Source organism: Perca flavescens, chromosome 5, assembly GCF_004354835.1.
Source record: "Perca flavescens isolate YP-PL-M2 chromosome 5, PFLA_1.0, whole genome shotgun sequence".
Lineage (NCBI taxonomy): Eukaryota > Metazoa > Chordata > Actinopteri > Perciformes > Percidae > Perca > Perca flavescens.
Window position 1 is genome coordinate 13,093,564 of NC_041335.1, and position 26,434 is coordinate 13,119,997.

The window sequence follows — 26,434 nt, forward strand, 5'->3', positions numbered from 1 at the left end:
GGAGCTGGTTGCTGGAGAGAATGCGGGGAAAGTAAAGCATGTATACAAATACCAAATAAGAATGAAACAATTATACACTGTACCGTTTGAGAGAAACAGGTAAAAGAGCAAAGATACCAATATGTCCAGGTAAGATGTCTGAGGTTATGTACACAGCTATAAAAAAAAGTGAAAAACACTATATCTCTACAATAGTAAAACTGTGTTCTTACTGTTTATGAGAAAGTAATGGCGGTGAAAGCAATAGAAACACCACATTCATTTTTATTTAGAGATGATGCAGACATCCAATGTGATGAAGAAAACTTGCCACATGATGCTGTAGCGAGGCAGGATTAGTCACACTATTCTTTGGTACTGTTACGTATGTACCTTTAGTTTTTTCCCCCCAGTAATTCCATAAAGTTAAAAATTATTGAAGAAAACTGCTGATTTTCATTCCTTCTTTTTTACCTTATGTAAAAATTGGTATGCTATACAATCTATATTTTTTCCTTAAATAAACTATTGAATAGTGTCAAGTCACTCAAATTGTTCAAACTGTAAAGATGAAAAAGTTTGTAATTTCTGTATTGGTGTTTGACGCAAGTGTTTTTACTATCAGTGTGTTCTGAGTGACGGTGTGTGTTATCTCAGTGAGGCTTGTGCATAGTGTTTGGCTGCACTGAGCCTGTTTTGCAGGTGATGTGAACTGTTTAGCTCAGGTGACTGTTGGCAGTGCAGACTGTAGTTTGAGTTTTGCACATGTGACTCCAGTTGTGCCCACTGTCGTTTAGCAATCGGAAAAAACTGTAAAGAATCCCTGACATTAGAAAATTGTTTAGGTATCAATATACAATGTAAGATAAAAGTGAAGGATCAAAATATTTTTAATATGCTACGTCTTACTGCACTGAAACAACTGACAAGGACATGGAAACAATCGAAAGCACCAGAATTATATCTATGGTATAACACAATATAACAAGTATTAGAAATGGAAAAGCTCACTTTCATAGCTAGCAATAGCTTAGAAAAGTGGAAGAAAATATATCCCAAACACATACTAGATAAAACAAAGTATTTTAGTGGCTTGATATATGTTTGTTGTGCTTCCATATGCATCCACACGCGCACGCACACACATACACACACACACACACACACACACACACACACACACACACACATACGGCGCATACACATGCATACAGGCGCGCGCACGCACGTACACACACTCACATACATATTAATGTTGTTTATTTATTTATATATATTGTTGTTTTGTTTTTTTGTGTGTGTTTCTTTTTGTGTTATTAAATAATATAAAACTGTAAAAAAAATTGAAGTGCAACAGGAAGAAATATGATATAACATGTGAACACAAATCTCCCACTCTATCACTGAAGTTATTTCCATGATTCAGGGCTCATCCCCAATTGGTAAGTGATGAGGTTTCTGTGCATGTAAACACACTGATTGCTGACAGAGTTGAAGGTTTAAAATTGCCTAAGTCACAAAGGCATTCATTCCTCTTTTGTTGCATAATTGACAGACATTGTTATTAGTATGTCAATAGTCATCTATTGTCATAACATTTTTGAGTGAAATTATTAATAAATATATATTCCGTTTTTTGTGTTTTCTGAAAAACCTGAAAAAATGACTTAGGCCATTAGTTTAGGAAGGTGACGATTTGTATACCTTATCTTGTATCTTGTTCTGTAGGCCAACCTGTTTGTGTATCTTATGTGGAAATAATTCCGTTCCTCTGCACTGTATATAGATGGATGTCATTTAGGTCTATCTTATCTCTTTATCTCTATCTGTTACCTATAATGGTGTATTTCTACAATGTGGTACTTGTATACTTCAATATCTGAATACTCCACTCAACTGTTGGAGGCTAGGCACCTCCAACATGGCCACCAGGGGGGAGGGCAGCACACCAAATTATATTTTCTTAAGGACTTATATCAGATCATAAAGGTACAGTGAGTAGAAACAAAACAGAACAATAAAAACAGAAGGTAAAGTAACCACAGAGCTGACGGGAATAATAAAACAATAAAACCTTTAAAGTGAGACATGAAGGAGGAAGGGACTATAGGGACAGTGGAAAGGGGAGGTTCGCGTTCACACAGTTAGTTCTGCATTACATGTTGCAAGAGAGTGAAGGCAGGAAACAGATGACACACTCAACGTTTCTCTGCATCACACTAGTACCATAGAGAGAGAGAGAAGAGAGGAGGTGAACCATAGAAGGAGGAGAGGAGACGGGGAAGCTCTCCATGAGACGAGCGAGTAAACCAAGAGAAAGGGAGAGAAAACTAAAGGGGGAGATAGGAGAAGACAAAGGAGAAGCTCACGAAAAGGAGAGCAATGAAAAGAGTCAGAAACAACGCAGAGGAAAAAGAAAGGAGGTGAAGAGGACCGAAGCCAAAGCAAGTAGAGGGTAGGAGGAGGAGGAGGAGGACGAGGACGAGGAGGAGGAGTAGGACGAAGAGGGAAAGAAGAAGAGGAGTAAAGAAGAAGAAAGTGGACAAGAAGAATAACAATAGGAGGTGAGAAGAGAGAGACTTTAAGCAGAAGAGGAAGCAGAAAGTCAGAGAGGAGGGGGAGGGGAGGAAGTGAAGAGGAAGGACAAGGGAGGGAAGGAGGAGATACCGGAGGAGGAATAGGAGGACAAGAAGAGGAGCAGCATTGTCAGCATGGAGGGGGACATCAGGAAACAGGGGATGCTCTACCTGCAGCAGCAGAGGTTTGGAAAGGTATAAACGATTAACACAGAGCTAATGCTAACACAACATGTCTGTGTAACGTAACTGTATGAGCAGCAATAACAGTAGATATGTGTGTGTGTGTGTGTGTGTGTGTGTGTGTGTGTGTGTGTGTGTAGAAATGGAAGCGTGTGTGGTGCGTCCTGTTCAGAGACAGTTCCTGTTCGATTTCCAGACTGGAGTTCTTTGAATGTAAAGATGGAGGAAGTGCAGAGAAGAGTGACAAAAATCTTCGCAAGCATCAGGAGCACAAGAAGGTAGAGTGAACTCTACTAAACTCTACCGGACTCTACTGGACGCAAATTTGCATTTCCTAGGCTGGAGAAGGCATGACCCGCCATTCTCTGCCTCTGATTGGTTCCTTGCCTTCGTTGGTTGGATTGGTTAGGTTTAAACATCGTTGGAAACATCTTCCGCCGGATGTCCCTCCCCTTGCAAAACTCGGTTCGATTCATGAAACCACAGCAACGTTGCTACATGCTATAAATGGCAAGTTTTGAAGAAAATTTGGATTGTGCAACAAGGCAGGCCTGCTTGGTTCTTTCGGGGAATGATTGTAAAGATTTACAATGAATACGTTCACGGAATTTACTAATTAACTGGGACGTTTTGGGACCGAATGGTGGGGATTTACTAAATAGCCTACACACGCCGATACACTGGTAAGAGCGTGTGCAGTAGCGGAGTGGCAATCGAATCGGGAGAATCTGGACGTTTAGCGGTTGGCCGGTAGTGTAGTGTTTCTGGTCTGATAATTATACACTGCAAGTTCTTAGCAACACCATCCGGCGGCCTGGTGTGCGACCTCTGCCCGCTGGTCAAACTGTGCAGCCTCTGCTCAATCCGTACGGCAGGCCACAGCAGCCTCTTATTTCAATACAAACACAGGCTAATCAGAAAGCACTAACGAAGTGCAGGTCACAACCATGTAGGGCTGTTCTCGATTGAAGAAATTCTTAGTCAACTAACACTCATTCTATTGTATCGACTAATCGATTAGTTGATTTAATCGACAGATCTGTAAATCTGAGTTTCTCCGCAAAGAGTCATGCAAAAGCACCACTTTCATTCTTGTGTTTACCAGAGATGTGCTCGTACGTTTCTTTGAAATAAGTCATTCAGCATGAAAAAAGCATCAAAAATTACTAATCGACTAAAGAAATCTAAGTTGACTAAGACCAAAATGACCGATTGGTCGACTAATCAACTAAGAGGGAGCAGCCCTACAACCATGTCTAGGATTTTCAGAAATATAGTTCATCATCAGTGAGCGGCCCCTCCCCAAATGGCATAGCCCTGGTCGGCCTATGACGTAAAGCTATCAAACACCTCGATGTTCCTCGTCACGTTTGGAAGTCTGTCGGTAACGTTAACAGACAGCGTGTGAGTCTAATGATAGAAAGCCATAAAAGAAAAGGGAAAGGTGGCGCTTAGAAGGTCAGACTCAAAAGGAAGTCGTTGTTGCTGTGCTGTGCTGTGCTGTGCTGTGCTGTGTGTTGTTCATTCATTCACCAGACCATCCGAACCCCCCCCTCCCCGAGGGCTGGTGGTCTACGAAATTTCCCAGGTAGATTTTTTGAACCCACTCCGCCGCTGAGCGTGTGCAAATGTTTCACCAAAACAAGTTCCTTCCTGAGAACATTTTGCAGAGCACCGTCGCTATGAATGTGTGGAGGAGCCAGACCTTATTTTGCAGCGCTGTGGTGATCGGTCTGGCAATGCCAGACTACGGTTAGGGTAAGAATAATAGGGTAAGCCAGTCAGAGGCAGTGTAGTTTTCTGCACATGTTTAGAGCCCCCTGTTATTTTTTACCTCTTTTGGGGAGTGGGTTGTCTTTCATATTTTTTGAGGAAGACAAATCTACCTCTTCTAAAAATATTTTTTTGGGCCCTTGCCTCCCCCCCCCCAAAAAAAATCTACACCTATGCTAGGAAATGCAAATCCGCCTACTGGACTCTACTGGTCTTTCTCTCTACTTGACTCACCATGATAAAAGTGTATGTGTGTGTGTGTATGTGTGTGTGTGTGTGTCCCAGGTGATCCGTATGGCGGACTGTATACGTGTGTCGGAAGTGGACATGGACGGATGTCCTAGAGACACGGGACCCTTCCTGATCGAGACCACCGAGAAGATCTACGTGTTCGCTGCGGACCGACTACAGCTGGACGACTGGACACACAAACTGTGTGAGATCGCCTTCCCTGTAGGTACACACACACACACACACACACACACACACACACAAAAGTAGCTATTGTAATAAACACTGTTGTGATGTCAAAGTGTCTAACAGCAGGTAACAGGTGCATCAGAGTCTGGTGTTCAGTGTAGATAAAACAGTTTTGTTATGGAGGTGTAAAGTGAGTAGGGCAGATCAATAAATCGTTTTTATCATCATCGCGATAGCAACTCGCGCAATAAAAACATTGCGAAAGATTTTGATCAGTTCGGAGTGCAGATTTAGGGAGTCAGCATTAGTCTAAAGGTCGAGGTCGAAGTTCAGGACATGTGACGTCGACCACTTCCACCAAGCAGAACTCTTCATCACTGAAAGGCGTATTGCGCTGAGCAATTCCTGTTGTCTTTTTTTTTGTTTCTCACAAACAATAATACTCAATGCTTTCTGGCCCTCACTGCTGTTGAACTAAAACAAATAGTTTTCAATGTGGAGACAACGTTTGACTTTTGTGTCCGTTTTCTTTTAGACGGTAGGCAGCTGAATTATTATGAGATTTGACAAATAGAAAAAGTTAAAATTATTTTAAATTGTTTGTTTATTAATATTTTGTAGTTGCTCGCTTGTTTGTTTTGGGTGTGCAGGCTGTGTGAGTTATGTAAGTATTGTTAGTCAAAAGCAGCAGATTTAAAGGAGAATTCCGGTTGATTTCGATGTTATCCTCCTGCTAGCGTTAGCACCCAGAAGGCTGAAACCGGGCAGGTTTTAAACGTGCTTTTAGCCTGAATCTGACTGCAGTAGATGTGAAAGAAATGCATAAAAGTTGTGCTAATTCAGCTCTGTTTAGTTCGGGTGTTGAGACGTCAAGACGAGTGCTTAGGGACCGTCTACAAACTATAACACCGAAAAGAGATACAATTATATTTTCAAAAATAGGCATATGCTTATTTTTTAAAAGTAAGCGCTGTAGAACAACTAGCTGGAGACAAGTTATAATTGAGGTAAGTTTGGAGACACTACCTTATTTAATCATTAAATTGATAAATATTTGTGTATCTCTTTTCGGTGTTGTACTGCATTCAGATTCACTGTGTTCACTCGGAAGGAATCCCTTCACATGGGTAGGCGCTTGAAACGACATCTCGAACATGTTAAGAGGCTAAAAGCACGTTTAAAACTTGCCCGGTTTCAGCCTCCTAGGTGCTAACACTAGCAGGGGGATAACACGCTGTAGGAAATACTGATTGTTTTCATGTTTCTCGCTACTGACAGCACTCCAAATCTACAGACAACAGAGCTATGTGTTGAAATTGACCGGAATTCTCCTTTACAGTTTTTTTTCAATTGCTAAACGACATTGGGCACAACTGGAGTCATGTGCAAAACTCTAACTACAGTCTGCATTACCAACAGTCACCTGAGCTAAACAGTTCACATCACCTGCAAAACTCATTCAAAGCAACACAACTCTTAATACACATCTCAATACTGCAGCCGAACACTGTGTACAACCCTCACTGAGATAACACACACCGTCACTCAGGACACACTGAGGGTAAAAACACTAGCATCAAACACCAATACACAAATTACAAACGTTCTCATCTTTACAGTTTGTACAATTTGAGTGACTTTACACTACTCAATAGTTTCTTTAAGGAAAATATATAGATTTTATAATATACCAATTTTTATGTAAGGTAAACAAGAAGGAATGAAAATCAGCAGTTTGCTTCAATATAGTATTTTGTCTCTGGTAATTTATGGAATTACTGGGAAAAAAACTAAAGGTACATAACAGACTAGTGTGACTAATCCTGCCTCTCTCCAGCAACATGTGGCAAGTTTTCTTCACCACATTGGATATCTGCTAAATAACAAATGAATGTGGTGTTTCCATTGCTTTCACCTCCATTACTTTCTGAAAAACAGTAAGAACGCAGTTTTACTATTGTAAAGATATAGTGTTTTTCACTTTTTTTTATAGCTGTGTACATAACCTCAGACTTCTTACCTGGACATGTTGGTATCTTTGCTCTTTTACCTGTTTCTCTCAAACAGTACAGTGTATAATTGTTTCATTCTTATTTGGTGTTTGTATACATAAAAAAGGCTTTCTGAGCTTTCTCTGTATAAATACTGTATATGTTCACTAACTAGTCTAAAACAAGACACCTGCTTAGGCTTTCAGCTAAAATTCCAATCAGCAGTGTTTGATAGGCACCAGACTGAAATCTATTCTGTTTTGAATGTGTGGTGAACAGTTTTGACAGCAGTGTGTTAGGATTTGAACAAAGTGCCCTAAATCTACAGTGTTGTGCACGTTGTGGTTAAAGTCATGGGATAAGTGTGTAGAGTTTTGAAAACTGTGTTCAAGCGATGAAAAACAAACTAGAGTTTGGTTCACATGAACTGCGGCTGTGAGTTTTGCACACGTGACTCCAGTTGTGCCCACTGTCGTTTAGCAATAAAAAAAAACTGTAAAACCTCAGACTGTTTCAGGATGAGACAAACCGATTTAAGGTGGAAATGACGAGTTTAAGACGTTAATGAGGACGTTTCTGTTGGGTGCCTGAGAGCTCATGGTCGTGTCCAGTGAGCTGTTCTTGGGAACCTCTGACATCACCACCCACAATGCACCAGTCCACTGACCAGACAGTCACATTAACGCCTTATTCACCGACAGCTGACTGTTGTGTCATTTCTTCATCTCCTCGGTGGTTAAATAAAGTTGGTTGGCATTAAAATGGCATTGATCCTGCTGCTGGTGTCTATCGGTACCAATAAGGGTCCAATAATTTTGGTTAAGCTCACATTTAAAACTAACTGAAATATTACTAGTATGTAAAACAAACAAATTTCTGACAGTTTTAAAGTGAAATATTGTGTCGGTGGTTTAGATAGCAGCACAATAACAGACAGCGGACAGTCACAACTTCCTCTTTCTGTCTCTGTATGACGAAAGTACACACTTTGTAAACGGACAGCCAATGAGACAGCAGATATCACATCTTTTAATATATCCATTATGATTCAGTCTCCTGCTGTTGATTTTTTCTCATCCACATCCCAGAATACAAAGCACAGGCGACTACAGCAGCCTGTTTAGCTCAAACCTGCAGTCTGGTCAAGTCATGGTCAAACTACAAACAAACAGCTCCAGGATATGTCTTTTTTAGCGCCGCGGACTGAGACCACTTCCTCTTGGTCCTTAGCCGAGTCTCTGAATGTTGTGTAGAGGTGAGGGATTTATTGTAAAACTGGAGCAGGCAAAGGTCAAAACCAGGAGACAGTCCAAACAAAGCATCATGCAGAGGTTCAATACAGGAAGGTAACATGTGTCTAGTCTCAGGTATCAGGTAACAGAAAGCGAAGACAAGAAGGCAAGTTTGACAAAGGTGAGGAGTGCGTTTTTACAGACCATCTGGCAACCCGGCCCGGCTGTGAGAATGGGCAGTTGATACCAACACACAGGCCAAAACACAGACAGACATTCCGTCACGGAACGGAAACTTTAAAGGAGAAAATACTGGCTTTAGCATTGGATTTCAGATGACGTATTGGGGTCATTTTTGGATTCAATACAGTAAATATAGTACATATTGCACCTTTACGCTGCAATGAAAGGTGTTTAATTCTGGCTGGTGATTCCACAGAAAGAGGACTGTGGGTTTCATCTTCCATCACCAAAGATGTGTTTAATGTCCAGTATGAACAGAATGTGTACAAGAAAAGCCAGTTTCAGTGTGTTGAACAGCTGAACCACCTGAAATCTCTCTGTGAATACATTGGAGAAAAGCAATCAAACTAAGTGATCTTATTGTTTATAATCCAAATATTTGCGTGTAGACTAATTGGACAGAACACGGAGTGAAGAAAGGAAGCCTGCAGAGAGGAAACAGAGTGGACGAAGATGAAGGAATGGAGGACAATTCGTTGTACAGCGGCAGAGAAACAGGTACTCCTGTCGGTCTGTCTGTCTACCTGCCTGTCTGTCTACCTTTCCACTGTGCAAAACCCCCCAAGAATCCAGAGATATCATTGCCTAAATATTCCAACATATGATCCAAATATGACAATACATACTGTATGTAGTGAATACTCTCTAATAATGTGAGTCACAGATTTCATGTTCGGGCCATATCCAACTCCAGAATGGGACAACTTTTTACTGCTAGAATCTGGAGTTCATGGCATCCCAGATACTGTAGCTAGTGATATGCTATAAAACTCATATTTGGAACATATCTAGTCAGAAGTAGACAGCTGTCATATCTGCAGAAGATTCATTAGTTATGTCCTATGTCAGGATATTTTATAGATATGACCAGAAATCATGATTGAAACTAGAACACAAGTATATCATTAATGATGCATTAATGTGTTCATCCCTTTATTGTTGTTGGTAAAGGTGGAGCACATTTTCTTAAAATGCTGCTGGGTAGGTTATAAAATTGTATCTCATTTAAGTTATGATTAGCTATATTTTGTATTATTAATCTGAAAGACTAAAGTCATCATAACATGGAACTACTCAAGTAAAGTACAAGTACTTGTACTTAAGTAGAGATACGTGAACTGCACAACAAAATGGACATTCAGTATTTGAATACTCTTTATTGATGAATTTAATATTTCTGTAGTCTGCAGACTTTAATAAGCAGCCGATCGACCTCTTCAAAAGCTCTTGTGGTGAAAACTTTTCTTCTCATCGCCTTGGTGCAGAAGTTTTCAGTTCGACCTTCAGTCACGACATCCTGTTGCACCTTCAACCACACCTCACTTCCTCTTTCTCTCTTGCTTTTTTTCCAATCAAAGCTAAATTTAGCAGCCTGTGGCCGAAATGATGCATCACTCTGTTGCTGCGACACAAACACACACGCACGCACGCACTCGCACACACACGCATGCACGCACGCACGCAGACACACACACACACACACACACATTTTATATACTTTATTTAATTCCACATTACAAATCAAATTTCATTTGGAATCACATTTCCTGAATGATGCAACAGATTAAAACAGATTAGCAGAATCTGAATCTGAGCAGCAATGAGGTCCACAAGTCTGTCATGTCTGGCAGTATATAGTCCTTTAAATGATGGACAACTGTTAATGATGTGAGCTACTGACTCCTGGTGTTGAGGTTGGGTCATGCAACATGCAGAGGGGTGAATGGATGGAGGGAAACCACAGTGATAAGTTGTATTTTGTTGGAAGGACCTGCAGACATGCTTTAGTACAGAAAGTAAGGATCTCCTCACTGATGGTGGCGTTGCTCTACATAGTGTGTGATACATAGTGGTCCACACAGGGCAGTTTTTTCCCCAGTTTTTTGGCCAGTGCTCCATATTTTGGGCTTTTGAATAGACAGAGTGGTCTGCCTTGATGTTCTAGGCTGGAGCAAGTGAGCAATGTTGTTATGGTGCAGCCTGGCTTCCACAATGACAGATGGGTCCTCTACGACTGCATCAGAGACCTCCACAGGTTGGTACCACAGCCACATCCAGTTTGGAACTCCAAGCCTGATTCCAGGCTGATATGATGAAGTGGAAACTGAAATATAAAGAGAAAGAATGCAAGACTAATACGTGTTTACTGGGAGTGTTTGCAGTGTACACACAGATCTCTCATAGGCAGGCAGAAGTACCATCACGGAAGCTAAGCAATGTACTGTAAAAGATGGGGGCAGCAGCTAAATGTATTTTAGACACCTATAAAGATTGGTATCCGGGGCAAAACGCTAGTGAATGTTTAAATTGTAACAGCCACTCAATTGATTACCATTGTTTTTTGGCTGGTGAGTGAAGCCCATCTACCAGCCACTTGCATATTTTACCAGCATTTTGGTTTGTAGATAGTGCTAATTTTGGGCCCTGTTGGCATCAGTTTAAGTGTATGAACTATGTTTAGAATATTTTTACCGCTTTACCTTGCCATCAGACAGCCCTTTACGACACAGAACTGAAGTTGTTATATTCATCTCTGCTCTCTTCAAAGCCACCAGACTCCTTTGAAAAAAACAGTCATTTTACCTCGCAGAACACGGGAGTTGCTGGTCTTGTGTTATTAGTTAGGAATGGGTTAGAAACTACCAAAACTAACAAACAAGCTAACTGATAGAGACCAGCAACTCCTGTGTTCTGCGAGGTAACAGAACACGCATCCCCTGTAGGTTTTTGTCAAAGGAGTCTGGTGGCTTTGAAGAGAGCATAGCATAGATAACGGCTTCAGTTCCCATTCTTAAAGGGCTGTCTTAACACCATGTAAAGCGGTAAAAATATTCCAAATATAGCGTACACTTAACTTTATATTGATTATTTTAGGTGTTACTTTTTTTAGGTGTCTGTAATACATTTAGCTGCTGCCCGTATTAACAGCAGTGCATTGCTCATAGATTCCGTGTCAGTTCTTCTGCCTGCTTCTCCAAACTGAGGTTGTGCTGACTAACTGTTGATAAGCACCTCATACGACCTTACTTCAGAAGATCCAAACTATCCCTTTAATGTTGATTATTGACTTTTGGGTATCAGTTAGGTATTACCTGTGTTCATGATCTGTTTCGATATGAGCACTGTGAACAAAATCATTTATTACCTTTCTGATGTTTAATGATGACGACCGAATGTGTCGAGTTCAGAGACATCCTTACAGTGGCACGTCAACCAAAGCTGCTGGTGATGCTGCAGAGTCTTGACAGTGTGACACAATCAGTAAAGTTGCTAACACAAGTATCGGTAAGCAGACATGCTGATTTGTCATGTGTACGTTCATGTCTGCGGATGGGAGGAAATGAGGCTCATGCATGTGTGCAAAGTTCCACAATGGTAACTTTGCACACATGCATGAGAGGTTGTGTTTTTGCGCTTGGACCCCGAAGTGCAGAGACATAGATTGAGATGGTTTCAAGGGTGTTTGTTATGAAACAAAAAGTCACTGAAGGATTGGCGGGAAACAGCTGGTGGCAGCTGGAGAAGGTTGTCTGTAGGATTACTGGAGCCGGTGAACACTGGCACACTGGAGGCTAAGCACAAAAAAACTATAAGGTTAGCCCAGTGGTCAAAAAGTGGGGGAACTATGTAGGACTTTCAAACACTGTAGGTAAACTAGATCGCTAGAGATAAGGAGTCACTTTACTCTATCGCTTGCGACAGGATAATCTGACACCGGAGTGGAGTCTTGACCAGGCTTTTATGTGTGTGGAGTGGTAAGCAAGATGGTGTGCCTGTTAGTGAGACAAGCTCAGCCAGCCACGCCCTCAGCGGCACCAGCACTGCCAGGGAGAGAGACAAAAAGGGAAGAGGGGAAAAAGATACAAAAAAAAATCAAACCACCAAACGCAAAAACAAACACCAAATATGACAGTCAGCTTTATATATCGGTTGAAAACAATGTGTCTTTGTGGGAACTCACAGTGTTTCGATCCTGACCCTCCTTGACCTCAAATACTCATACTCATTTTGATGAACAACTAAACTTCTGAATGTGTTTATACAGGTTCCTGCTACATGATTATTGTTTTTCGTTGTTGTCGTTGTTGTAGTTTATTTTTATGAACAAGCAGGCATACCTAATGAAGGGGCCACTGGCTGCATAAGGACAGAGGCGAAAAATAACCTGCTGAATTATAATGATAATCAATTAATTCATTAATGTATTTATCAGCTCTTCAAACTTAAACCTGTTTGAAGGGTTTTCATAAGGTTTCTGTAGAACCATGAAATGGCAAATATCAAACTGTTATACTGCAGTACACACACACACACACACACACACACACACACACACACACACACACACACACACACACACACCCCTCTCTCTCTCAGGGCCAGTTGTCAGTGCGTGTTGCTGCGTAATGGAAACTTCTTTAAGGGTGAGTGTGTGAATAGTGATCGGCAGCTGCAAGACTACTTTAGCTTTTATCTTCACAGGACAAACTTCCTGTTTCTCAACAGGAAGCTGAACACCAGTAATGTCTCAGTTATGTGGTTTCAAGCGCTCTTCTGAGGTCAGTCGAGTCGCTGAGTTATTTCCACTGATCCAGGACTGGTTTCATTGGTTTGGACCTGAGATGCAGCTTTGATTAAGTCTTTATTTTTAGTTGGGTGGTGGCTGTGAAATAATGAGGTCAACAGAACTGTGACTGTGTGTGTTTTTATGCTCATCAGTAATGAATACCTCAATATAACTGAGACCAAACCGACTGCAGACAGCGGTACTGGCTGAAACTGAATTGATTAAATTAGTTTTACAGTTTATTTTTACACAAAAATATCCCAAACACAGATCTTAGTTTCTGTTCTTTACATTTGAAAATGTTTCTGCGATTTTTTTACTCAATTCAAAATACTTTATTCGTCCCTCAAGCGGCAGTTGAAGGCAAATACACGCAGACAATTCATTTACACATAAACATCTAAAAATACAAATATGACAAATGTGTTAGAGACGTACAGTACAGGCCAAAAGTTTTCTTTTCTCATTCAATGCGTTTGCTTTTTATTTTCATGACTATTTAACTTTGTAGATTCTCACTGAAGGCATCAAAACTATGAATGAACACATATATAATTATGTAATTAACAAAAAAGTGTGAAATAACTGAAAACATGTCTTATATTTTAGATTCTTCAAAGTAGCCACCCTTTGCTTTTTTTGATAACTCTGCAAACCCTTGGTGTTCTCTCAATGAGCTTCATGAGGTAGTCACCTGAAATGGTTTTAATTTTCCTTATTAATAAAAAAGCAAAGGGTGGCTACTTTGAAGAATCTAAAATATAAGACATGTTTTCAGTTATTGAGTTAATGAGAAAGTGTGTCCAAACTTTTGGCCTGTACTGTACACAAGGATTAATATCAGCAATATCCAACACCACAAAGGCACATATGTCTTTTCTGATCATTTCTAAATATCAATATAGATGTCAAAATCAACTATCTGTCATCAAAAAAGCTTTTTATTGTGGCTGGTTAGCTCAGTTGGTAGAGTGGGGCCACATATTCAGAGGTTTAATCCTCGACGCAGAAGGTCCAGGGTTTGAGTACGACCTGTGATGGTTTTCCTGCTTGTCTTCCCCCCCTCTCTCCCCCTTTCATATCTCAGTTTTCCTATCCAATAAAGGCAGAAATGCCTTAAAAGTTAAATTAAATTTAGTTCAGTTTGATTTTATTACAGTTTTTCACAATCGCTATGACACTTTCTGATGGGGCGGCTGTGGCTCAGTGGTAGAGCGGTTGCCTGCCAATCGGAAGGTTGGTGGTTCAATCATTGGAGTGATTGCAGTCCCATGTCGAAGTGTCCTTGGGCAAGACACTGAACCCCGAGTTGCCCCCGATGTTGCGCATCGGAGTGTAAATGTGTGTGACTGATTATCTGATGAGCAGGTGGCACCTTGTACGGCAGCCTCGGCCACAGTGTATGAATGTGTGTGAATGGTGAATGGTTCCTGTACAATGTTAAAGTGCTTTGAGTAGTCGTTGAGACTAGAAAAGCACTATATAAGAACAGTCCATTTACGAGGGAGAGGAAGAGGAGTACCAGGACAATTCTGTCTCTGTCTCCTTTTTTTTTCATAAACCGTACATTCTATAAAGCTACTCTGAGATGGGTCAATCATTTTGTATTGAATCTCTGCAGCAAAAGAAAGAAAATGGTGGCCGGGTTGGCTCAGTGGGTAGAATATGCACACATATACTTGGAGGTTTATGCCTCAGATATCCAGGGTTCTTCCCCCCTTTCTCTCTCTTCCCTTTCTCAACTAGTTGTCCTGTCAAATAAAGGCAGAAAACCCTAAAAAATAATCTTTAAAAAAAATTTGCTAAACCCAACAAAACAAAAATGTAGAGGCTTCAACAGGAACTGCAGTGCAAAACACAATCTATGATCAATACAGTCACTTTTGTCTGTTGTATAAGGGCAGACCTGATACATAAAATAATTATTCCATGGGATGTTAGTGTTTTTTATGACATTGTGCTATGATTGACTAAATGTTCCTGTTGGGAGAGAACATGTGTTAGTGTTTTGGAAGAATTATTATATATTATATATATTTTGAGACATGATTACATTGTTTTGGTAAACACAGTGTATTGTGTTAGTGAATTATTGTATTTTGAAAATCAGTGTTGGAGTTTAGTTTACAAAGTGTGATTTTAAGGATGAAATTAACTGTTTTGCCAATCGTGTGTTGTAGGTGTGTTGGTGCGTTAAGAGTTGAGGAAAGTTGTTAAAAGTATTGAAAAAAGTGTGTGAAAAACTGTAATATAAACATAGAACAATGGAATATAGATATTCGTGGGTACATTTTGTGATGTTATTGTTTTATTTGGAAAGTCCCTTTCAAACAGAAACATTCAAACAGTTTTACATCAGTGAAGATGTAGAAGAGGAGATGAAAAGAGACAAAGAAGAGATAAAATCAGAGCAGTTAACGGTATACAAAGACACAGAGTAGATATAAATAGACTCTCGACAGTTGTAGTACCACAGTTGTAACATTTGGTGTATAATTGAGGTCATGATATGCAGCTCCTGAAGCTACTGTTCCCCACATCGTCACACACCTGCACACACATACACACACACACCTGGCTGACTGACTGTGTGTGTATGTGTGGTTTCCTCAGTGTCACACATCTGAGAATATGTTAACTGCTGCCGTCAATAAAGAAGAAGAAGAAGCACAGGAGGCGCCTGACTGATTCATGCTCTCAGTTTAAAGGAACATGCAGACTTATTGGGACTTTGTCTTATTCACCGTATCCCCCAGAGTTAGACAAGTCCATACATACCCTTCTCACCTCCGTGAGTGTCGTAACTCTGTCTGACGCACCCTCCGCTAGCCTAGCTTAGCACAGATCCTGGAGATAACCGGCTCCATCTAGCCTACTTCTCCAAATAAGTGACAAAATAACACCAACATGTTCCTATTTACATGTCGTGATTTGTATAGTCACAGGGTGTACAAATAACATGGTCACATGAGACACAGCCATCTTCTAACAGCATACAAACTGGGAACTATATTCTCAGACAGGCGAAGCACTGCTACTTCTGCTACTTGGGCAGAATGATTTGCTTGCAGCACATGAGAAGCCCCGAGCAGAGAGTAACAATGGTGCTTTTCAGGGTGTTGCGCTAATCACTCCGCCCAAGTAGCAGTGCTTCGCTTTTCTGAGAATATAGTTCCCAGTTTGTATACGGTTAGAAGATGGCTGTGTCTCATGTGACCATGTTATTTGTACACCCTGTGACTATACAAATCACAACATGTAAATAGGAACATGTTGGCATTATTTTGTCACTTATTGTATATATATATATATATATATTGTAGATATAATATCACATCACATAGTTCTACTCTTTCAGAGTAAAAGCCATATGTGTGACACATTTATATGACATATGCTGTATCAATAAAGTTATCAACAAGATAAAGAAAGAAAGACAAATAAACAAAATAACAAAATAAAATAAAAATATAAAAAATGTAATGAACCAAAACAAAAAGAACAACAACACATTTACAGCAAATATAAACCAACAAGCTAATCCTCAGTAGCTGAACGGGTCATTATTGTGAATTAAACCCTGACAGCGTGAAGCAAGACTCAGGGAACATGATCCCGCTTATCACACGGCTACTTACTAAAGAAATCAATCATTTGACACAAAATATTGATTTTAAAATAATTGTATTGATTTTACAATGGTCCTCCAGGGTTTATCATCAGAACTGCGTCCATAGCAGATGTTTGTTATATACAGAAATAACAGACCGCAGAATGTCATAATTGACCAATCAGAATCAAGTATTCAACAAAGCCATACACGTTCATCATATAAAACCCTTTGAATACCATTCATCTCTATCGAGTCCCTCCATCTTTCATCCTTTACCAACTGAACCATCAGCCTTTACATGACTACTTTATTATCAGGTGTCCTTATTGTCCACCTGTCCTCAAACAGTCGTCATTTCATACTTAAGTTGCAGCTAATGATTATTTTCATCATTGATTAATCTGCCGATTATTTTCTTGATTAACTGATGAATCGTTTGATCAGTAAAATGTCAGAAAATAGAAAAACAAACAAGAACTCAAAGTGATGTTCTCAATTGAAACCTGACAATATTGCAGTTTTTTCTCACTAAACACAAAAAGATGGAAATGTGTTGACTAAAAAATATTTAAAACTTAAAAGTTCTTCTCTGGGTTTATTCATTGTGAGAGGGGGTTGTAGCCGATTCTGTGGTCTGTCCTGGGACCAGTGGTCTCTGGCACGGACCAGTGGTCCCTGGCACGGACCAGTGGTCTCTGGCACGGACCAGTGGTCACAACCACTAGAAGCGCTAGAGACACTGGTCGCGACCAGCTCCTCAGTGGTCTGCCCTGTGGTCCCTGTGGTCTGTGAAGCTGCTTTAGTATTGTCAAACCCTTTCCTCTCGTTTTGGCAGCACTGTTAGCTGGATAAATGTCAGAGATCACAATCTTTTGTCTATAAAATACACTATATCATATATATTATGATTATTATTGTTATTATTATTGATAATGGAGATCCGTGTGGTCAGGACCAGCTGGTCTCTGGCACGGACCAGTGGTCACAACCACTAGGGGCGCTAGAGACACTGGTTGCGACCAGTGGCACAGTGGTCATTACCAGCATCTTACTGGCACAAAGGGCACTAAAATTACTGGTCCTGACCACCTCCTCTGTGATCTGTTCTGTTCTTTGGACCAGTTGAGTGATCTGTGGAGTGTTTATTTTTAATACAACTTTTCACGTTTCTCAAAGTGTGAGCAGAGTCGCCTAATGTGAGAAGCCATAATCGTTTGTCTATCCAATGCTATTGATCACTATTATTAATAAAAATCATAATAACAATGATTAAATTATTATGATTAGTCGTAGTTGTATGAGCAGTTCTATCGACTATGCAGGTCCATGTCTTCCTGACTGGTTTAAACTTTACCAATGTGTTGCATTTTAAAAGCTTGTCACATTACCCTTTGTATCAAATCTTGATCTAGAAACTAAAGTCAAATACATGTAGTGGAGGAAAAAATGTAGAGTTGACTGACAAAGCAACATCAAATGAAATACAAAAATTTAAAAGTTCAATTAAAAATTCAACTTAAGTAGCCTACAGTACAGTAACAAAAGTAACAGTCGAATCATCTTGATTGATCCAGCACCTGATCACCTGATCAATCAAAGGATTTTTTCTGGATAAAATCTGGAAAACCCTCAAATCTCGCCAGGATGTCAATTGTGGACTGCATAATAGAAAACATTTAAGTTCATGACAACATAGGAAAAAATAAACAAGGAAGAGGACAGATTATAAACATAAAATAATGGGTTGGAATTATATAGGACTTTTCTGGGCACTGAAAGTGCTTTTAAAGAAACCATTATTTCTCTTTTCTCTCTTATTTATATATATATATATATATATATATATATATATATATATATATATATACTGTATATATATATATATATAAAGAGATGCTATTTTCTGATTGGCCAATGGGTCCTGATAGGGCCTCTTGTGGCTTTATAAGCTTCTTCTTCTTCTTCATTTGGGGCTTATATTCAATGACATTTCAGTTAGGCTATAGTCAAAGACACAGAAGATGGCTCAAATCTAAAAAGAGTCTGATCACGTAAGCATATCTTGACGAATAACAATAAAAACAATAAAATTCAAAGATTACTTACACAGATCGTTGGAATGGGCCTGGGAATCCAAGGAATCCAAGCAAAGTATATCCTAGACCATATTTTCCCCCCTTTGTGGTTTTAAAATGAGCATACCGCGTAATAATCATCTTTTTATGGCTGCTAAAATTGACAATACTTTCAAACAGTGGGACAGTATGGGCCTTTCAACATGTAAAGATTTTTTCCTAAATAACATCTTTCTCAGTTTGACTGACTTGGTCAGTAAATTCAACATCACTAAATCCAGTTTTTTTCAGATATCTTCAGGTTCGTCATTTCATTTAAACACACATCTCATAATTTTCTCAATTGCCTGAGCACTCTGACCTAGAGGATATACTGCAGACCCCTCTAACCTTTAGATGTCAAATCTCTAACATATAATTCAATTATGTTCAGTTCAGTTCAGTTAAGTCACTTTATTATCCCAAATGGGAAACTTGATATGCAGTTAGAAGTGAAAGATAAAAAGAAACACATTCAAGCCACATACAAATAGAGGCAACAATACAAGACATGAGTACAAAAAAAGATTTCCTGTGTAATACACACAACAGAATTTAATCACCACTGGAACAATCTCTAAAAACAAAACAAGTACTACATTACATGTGCAAATTAAGCTGAGTTATTGCACATGGGACAAAGGAGTTTTTACCCCTACTGGTCTTAAACCGAGGTACTCTAAATCTGCGACCTGATGGGAGTATTACAAACTCTAAAACTATTACTACAAAGAGTGAAGGGGGTGGTTTATAGATATAGACCGGGCCTTCATAAGAACTTGCTGGTCAAAGATAACCATCAGGGGGGGACTGTGAAAACACCTTACCAGCCACCTTTACAATATGGCTTAGGTGGTTTTTGTCTCTGATATTAAGGTTACTGTACCAAGCAATCATGGCAAACATAAGAACTGATTCAATAAAAGATTTATAAAATAAGGACATCATTTTCCTATCTACATTAAGTGTTTAACTTCTAAGGAAGTACAAACGTTGCTGTCCCTTCTTACAGACTGCATCACTATTCACATCAAACTTCAGGTTTTTATCAATGACAGTTCCCAGATACTTGTACTGTTCAACAAACTCAATTTCAGTTCCCTTAATGAAAGTCTTAGATGGTGGGAGGAATACTTTCCTAAAATCAATGACCATATCCTTGGTTTTTGTGGAGTTTAATTGGAGAAAGGCCTCATCACACCATTGGACAAACTCATCCACAACTGGCCCATGCTCAGATTCATCTTTACGGAGCAGGCTAATGATGACCGTATCATCAGCAAACTTCAGAATGTGCCTGTTCTCATGCTGGCTTCTATAGTCATTGGTGTAAAGAATGTACAGCAACGGGGACACGACACAGCCCTGAGGAGAGCCAGTGGAAGAGGAGCGCTGTTCTGAATGTTAAAAAATCTGCAATCCAGCCGACAAAATTTACATCAAAATTAAAATAGGTATGCAGTTTCCAAGCTAAAATATGTGGTTGAATAGTATTAAAAGCTGATGAAAAATCCATAAATAAAAGTCTGGCATGAGTGCCAGGACCTTCCAGGTGCTTATACAGAAAGTTAGGCATCTTCTACCCCCATCCCTGCCCTATATGCAAACTGCATGGGGTCTAAAGCCTCCTCCACCATAGTTATCAGTTCCATTTTGACCAGCCTTTCAAATGACTTCATGACGAGTGAAGTCAATGCCACTGGTCTAAGGTCATTTAGCACCTTAGGGCTTCCGCTTTTAGCCACCGGAACAACATTGGACTCCTTCCATAACTTTGGGACCCTTCACTGCTCCAGAGATATCCTAAATATTTTACAGAACACATCACAAAGCTGTTCTGAATAGTGCTTTAGCAGCTTCCTGTAATATAATCAGGCCCCATGCTCGTATTTGTCTTAACTCTCTGAAACTCTGCCTTAACATCATGGGCATCAAACATCTGGCTCAGCTTTGTGGAAGAGGAATACTCTTTGCATATTTCTCTAAGTTGCTATGTGAATTCATGAGTCTCAAATCTCACTTTACAGTATATCCATGGATCCTATCAAAGTAAAATGGGAAGAAGAGTTAGGGACCAATATATCAGATGCTATATGGGACAGAGCTCTAAGCTGGGTGAATGTGACCTCTTCTTGTGCACGTTTGAATTTGATTCAGTTTAAAGTTCTTCACCGTATGCACTACAGTAAGTTTAAACTGGCCAAAATATACACTGACATGGATGACATCTGTGAAAGCTGTAGAATGGACAGAGCAGATTTACTTCACGTGTTTTGGTCATGTTCCAGGTTGAGAGAGTTCTGGGCTTCAATATTTGAGGTCTTAAATGAAGCCTTTGATTTAGATCTACAACCTAGCCCTACAATGGCCGTGTTTGGGGTAAAAGGGGGTGATATTGTAAGGTCCAATGGGAAGGAAAGTGTTGTTGCTTTTGTCACCTTAATAGCACGACAGAATACTACAAAAACATCTACACCACCAAAAGCCTCCACATGGCTTTCTGATATTATGATGTTTCTAAAAATAAAAAAATCAAATACTTTCTTAGAGGATTAACCAGAACATTTTACAAAAACTGGGATCCTTTACTGGCTTACTTTGAAAGACTTACTACACGTCCCTCTTAATAACTGCTAAGATTTGTGAAGCACACTGATTACACTATTTGCTATCATGAGTAATAGAAGAAAGGTGTTTTTATTATTTTTTATTTTTTGTTTCTTTAGCTTTCCTTTCCTCAAGGGTTTGTTGTGGGTGGGATGGGGTTAATTGAAAGAGGTCTTGTTATTGACATTGTAATGTTGCACTTTATCTTCTCTAAAGCAATAAAAATACTTGTAAAAAAAATAAAAGAATGAGCATACGGCATATGATCAATATGATCACACCTGGCATCAAAATTGGAAATGGCTTCTTATTGGCCAGGAACTGAATCACCAACAGTTTACTTCATTTCATTAGTTTAAAGGCAGTGGCCATGTAGCCATGGCATGATCAAAAAACCAATTGAAAATTAATCTTCAATTCTCAATGGAAGACACGGACCTGCATAGTGTATAGTACTACTCATACAACTACGACTAATAATAATAATTTAATCATTGTTATTATGATTTTTATTAATAATAGTGATAGCAATAGCATTGGCTAGACAAACGATTATGGCTTCTCACATTAGGCGACTCTGCTCACACTTTGAGAAACGTGAAAAGTTGTATTAAAAATAAACACTCCACAGATCACTCAACTGGTCCAAAGAACAGAACAGATCACAGAGGAGGTGGTCAGGACCAGTAATTTTAGTGCCCTTTGTGCCAGTAAGATGCTGGTAATGACCACTGTGCCACTGGTCGCAACCAGTGTCTCTAGCGCCCCTAGTGGTTGTGACCACTGGTCCTTGCCAGAGACCACTGGTCCGTGCCAGAGACCACTGGTCCCAGGACAGACCACAGAATCGGCTACAACCCCTGCTGTTCATTGTTTCAGATCTCGATAATATCATCCTGACATGTTGATAAATGGGTGTGAACAAACAGACTATGACTGACACTGTGTGTGTGTGTGTGTGTGTGTGTGTGTGTGTGTGTGTGTGTGTGTGCCAGTGCGTAACTTCAAAGTATGTGTTCGAAGGACAGAGGCGGCTGATCGCTGCAGACTGAAAGGTGACGGATTCCTGCGAGCAGATGGTGACGCTCTTCACCTGCTGGATAAGGCTGGAGACATTGTTTACACCTGGCCATACAGATACCTGCGCCGCTTCGGACGAGACAAGGTGATACACACACACACACACACACACACACACCTGGTTTAATGTTAGTTTTAGTGTTGTCTCAGTGAAATCACAAGACTAGAAAAAAGTCAGGATAAATAAAGAGTAAAGTCAGGTCAAAGTCAGGATTTTAATTTTTATTATTTTTCCTGTCCTTCAGTCCACCTTCTCCTTCGAGGCTGGCCGGAGGTGCGACTCCGGTGAGGGCAGTTTTGAGTTCGACACCAAACAGGGGAACATCCTGTTTCAGGCCGTGGAAGCTGCCATCAACCTTCAGCGGATCTCCTGCCCCCAGAGGCAGACCTCTGGGGGAGGCCGGTTGAGTCCAGAGACCACTCAGGACGGGAACCTGCCCCTCCCGCCCCTCAACCCACCCCTGGCCCAGTGCAGGATGGCACCGCTGCCTCAGCTCCGCGGCCATATCCCACAACCCCCTGCTGCTCAGGTCAGCTCACATTACAGGTCAAAATAAAGTCACGACTTTTTAAAATAGAAAGGATTGAAGGCTGAATTTTCAAAATAAAATAAGGACTGTCAGAATAATCACAAGATTTTAAAATAATTTCAGGATTAATTTAGGATAATCAATTAATTAATTAATAGGATAATTTCTAAATTAAGTCATGATTGTCAGATAACCACGGCTCAAACCTTAAGAAACCATACTCTTTTCATAATTGTGGTGATTTACGTAATGTCCCTTACCACACCTCAGACAAAATTACATTTGACGTTTTCCTGAACGAAAATCATGCATTTATAAATTTGAATCTATAATCTGCACACTCGCAAGAGAGTGCAAATGCACAGCCAGAACTTCAGACATTAAGTACCTCTGCCAAGGATTGCAAACTGTTTGTTTGTTTCCTGCCTAGCCTTTGTCTGTTAGCATTACCGATTTGTGCCCGATTTTACAGTTTTTCACAATCGCTATGACACTTTTTTCAATACTTTTAACAACTTTCCGTCAACATCCGTCTGTGTAGGCTATACAATTACAGTAATGAAACTTGGTGGAAGGGTGTAGCATGGGCCAATACAGAGCGGATAAACAAACCATTTTTCACTTTTGTTAACATTGCGAGATAGGGCATTTGTGCTGCATTCATGTGGTGTCTGAATAATCGGACAAATCACTTCCCGACTGGAAAAATTCACATTGCGACACATTGTGAGAGAGGGCATGCCTTGGTGGAGGTCTCTGCTCTATGAGGGCCCTTCTAGTTTCACATAAATTCCAAGTTTTTTATTATACATTTCTGACTTTGTTGTCAAATACTTAAATTTTTTTTTTCTCAGTTATTTATTCCCCCTTTTAGCTGTTCAACAGAGTGCAAAACCTGTGTGCTCTTCCATCACACTGTAATGTGCTGTAATAGGAAACCAGATTGTTGTAGATGTCTGATTGTCTAGATGGTTTCTGTGTGCAGGCTGATGACGGTGTGTACAGCATGGTGACTGAAACTCCGAATCTTCTTATGATTCTTCAAAAAGATAAAGAGAGCTCCACTTCTTCACAACAGCAACACCGCCCCCAGCTGGTAAGAAACATAAACTGCAAAACACAGAACTATCAACATGTTAGTGCGTCTCTCAATACTGTCTGACTTCCTGTCTGTGGCTCCCAGCTCTAAGCCCATTGGTTCCTACTGAAGACGTACATCTTTACAAAAACAAATATATGGTTTCATCAGTAATTGCCTGAAACTGCTGGTCACTGTAGTTTTTGGCTGGACCATAGGACAAACCCTACAATGGAAAAACTCTGTCCCTCTGTCACTGAGTGATAAAGTTCCACCATTGGTCGGCATGAGTTATGATGACGTCAGTGTTTCCCCACTGGTGATGACTGAACAGATTTGATTGATATTAATATAAAGCATAAATAATTGATCACAAATGACACCTGTTCTGTTCTTCAGTCTCGTCTAGAGCCTCCAGTTGACAAAACGCTGACGGGTGTTAAGAGTTTGACTCTGGACACTCGCGGCCTCCCTGTCCCTCGTAAGAACCAGGTCAAGATGATCTCCAGCTGCCCTCTGCCTCATGCCGGCCCCGAGCCCGGCCCCAACATGGCCCAGGGCCCCGGCTCCACCCACAACCCCAGTCCTCGCCTCAGCCCCAAAACGAGCTCCATCCCCACCCTAGACGAGACGTACTCCCAGATCAACCTGCCGACCGCCGCAGAGCGAGGCGCCAAGAAGGAGAAGAGAAGCGGCAGCGTGGCTCCCTCCTGCACCCCCCCCGCCAACCGCAGTGAGCCGGACTACTCCCTCCCCTTCGACACCATCGCCATGAACGTCATGTCAGATATCCTGAACTCCCATCAGGCTCCAAGAGCTGAGTCTGGCGCAGACCCGCTCTACGACTGCATCGACGAGATGAAGATCAGAAACATCTTCCTAAGCGCCACCCCTGCTGCCGGCGAGCTGCAGTACAGGAAGGTGGAACACATCTACGACGAGCCCGAAGGCTGCGCTGCCGCCCCTACGCAGAAACCTCCCAGCTCCGTGTACGATGACCCCGAAGAAATGAGAGGAGATGCCTGGAGGATTATGGGTATACCTGCTGACCCTAAAGGTCACGAGTACCCGTACAACGCCCGGGTGGACGACTACGCTGTGCCCAAACGAGCCCAGAGGGTGCTTCCTGTTAAACAAAGCACAGAGGAAGAAGAAGAAGATGAAGAAGAAGAAGAAGAAGAAGAAGAAGAATACGGGGAGGAGGAGCCACGGGAGGACGACGAACGGAGCAAGGAGCAGCAGGATTCACCGTACAAAAACATCATGGTGAAGATGGCGTAGAAGAGACAGGAAGCAGCTGTGAGCATTAACATGATTCAGATATAAATATTTAGGTTTATTATTTAATCCAGCTGGCAGACTGAGCCGATCACTGAGACTCTGGTTTGTAAAGTCGTGACTCTCTGGCTGATCTGCCATCTTTAGTCTCTTTGTATAATATCGCTTTGCACTGGCGTACTCCACTTCTCTGGAGGACAAGCAGTGCCTTCTTCTGTGTTCAAATTTAGTGTTAAATAATTCACAGTTAAATTGTTTCTGCTCAGTTCGTTTTTTCCCCTGCTGACTAGTGCTCTTTGAAACCTATTATTTTCATTATCATTAAAGGACAATTCCGGCGGAAAACAAACCTAGGGATTAATAACAGATGTGTACCCACTCGATCGTTCTCTGGGACATGTGTTCATGCTAATCGGATGTGTTTGTAGCTTGAAACAAGGTAGCGCGGACCGTTGATTAGCTTACAGCGCTAGTATTCGGGGCACAGGGAAAGTAAAAACCAATCGCTATTTATACCACTAAAAAGACTCAAACTATCACCACACTTCAACGGTAGCATAATGAGGGTCCCTACATGTTAACCGAAGCATTGAGAACATTGTAAGTGTACAGACAGTTTATTAAAAAGATAGTTTAGAAAGACAGTAGCTCCCAAGACGGCATCCGCCTGTATACAAGAACGCAACTGTTTTTATAATACTAGCGTTGTAAGCTAATCAGCGGTCCGTGCTAGCTTATTTCAAGCTACAAACACATCCGATTAGCATGAAAACATGTCCCAGAGAACGATCAAGTTCGTTTTGAGCCGGAATTGTCCTTAATAATTTAATCTATGAAATAGTTTAAAAAAAATGACCATCACAGTTTCAGAGTCCAAAGGCTATTGTCTTGTTTTGTCCGACCAACAGTCGACACCAAAGAGATTCAGTTGACTCCTGATGTGAGGCAGGTAATGTACGACGCTGGAGGAACTGACACCAGTTCCTTTGAAAACAGAGACCTACGCCACCTTGTGCCTCTGCACTGAGCTGTAGCGCTGGACAAAAATGGACAAACAATTCTTTTCTATTTATACTTTAGTTTGATTTGTACTGGGTCTTCTTCTTGATACCAAGTCTCGTACAGACTTGCTGAAGAATACCAAAGAGACCAACTGGGAGCTTTGGGGCA

General features: G+C 40.7%; 1 protein-coding gene across 1 annotated transcript; it reads left to right on the forward strand.

Moving 5' to 3' along the window:
* Nucleotides 1-2,192: 2,192 nt before the first annotated feature.
* On the forward strand, nt 2,193-25,632 carry dok2 (docking protein 2). The gene is made up of 8 exons (XM_028578965.1): nt 2,193-2,750; nt 2,879-3,016; nt 4,797-4,964; nt 8,787-8,895; nt 22,294-22,463; nt 22,624-22,908; nt 23,894-24,004; nt 24,386-25,632. The coding sequence occupies exons 1-8, from the start codon at nt 2,691-2,693 to the stop codon at nt 25,265-25,267; spliced, it is 1,923 nt and encodes a 640-aa protein (XP_028434766.1). The 5' UTR covers nt 2,193-2,690; the 3' UTR covers nt 25,268-25,632.
* The last annotated feature ends 802 nt before the right edge of the window (nt 25,633-26,434 follow it).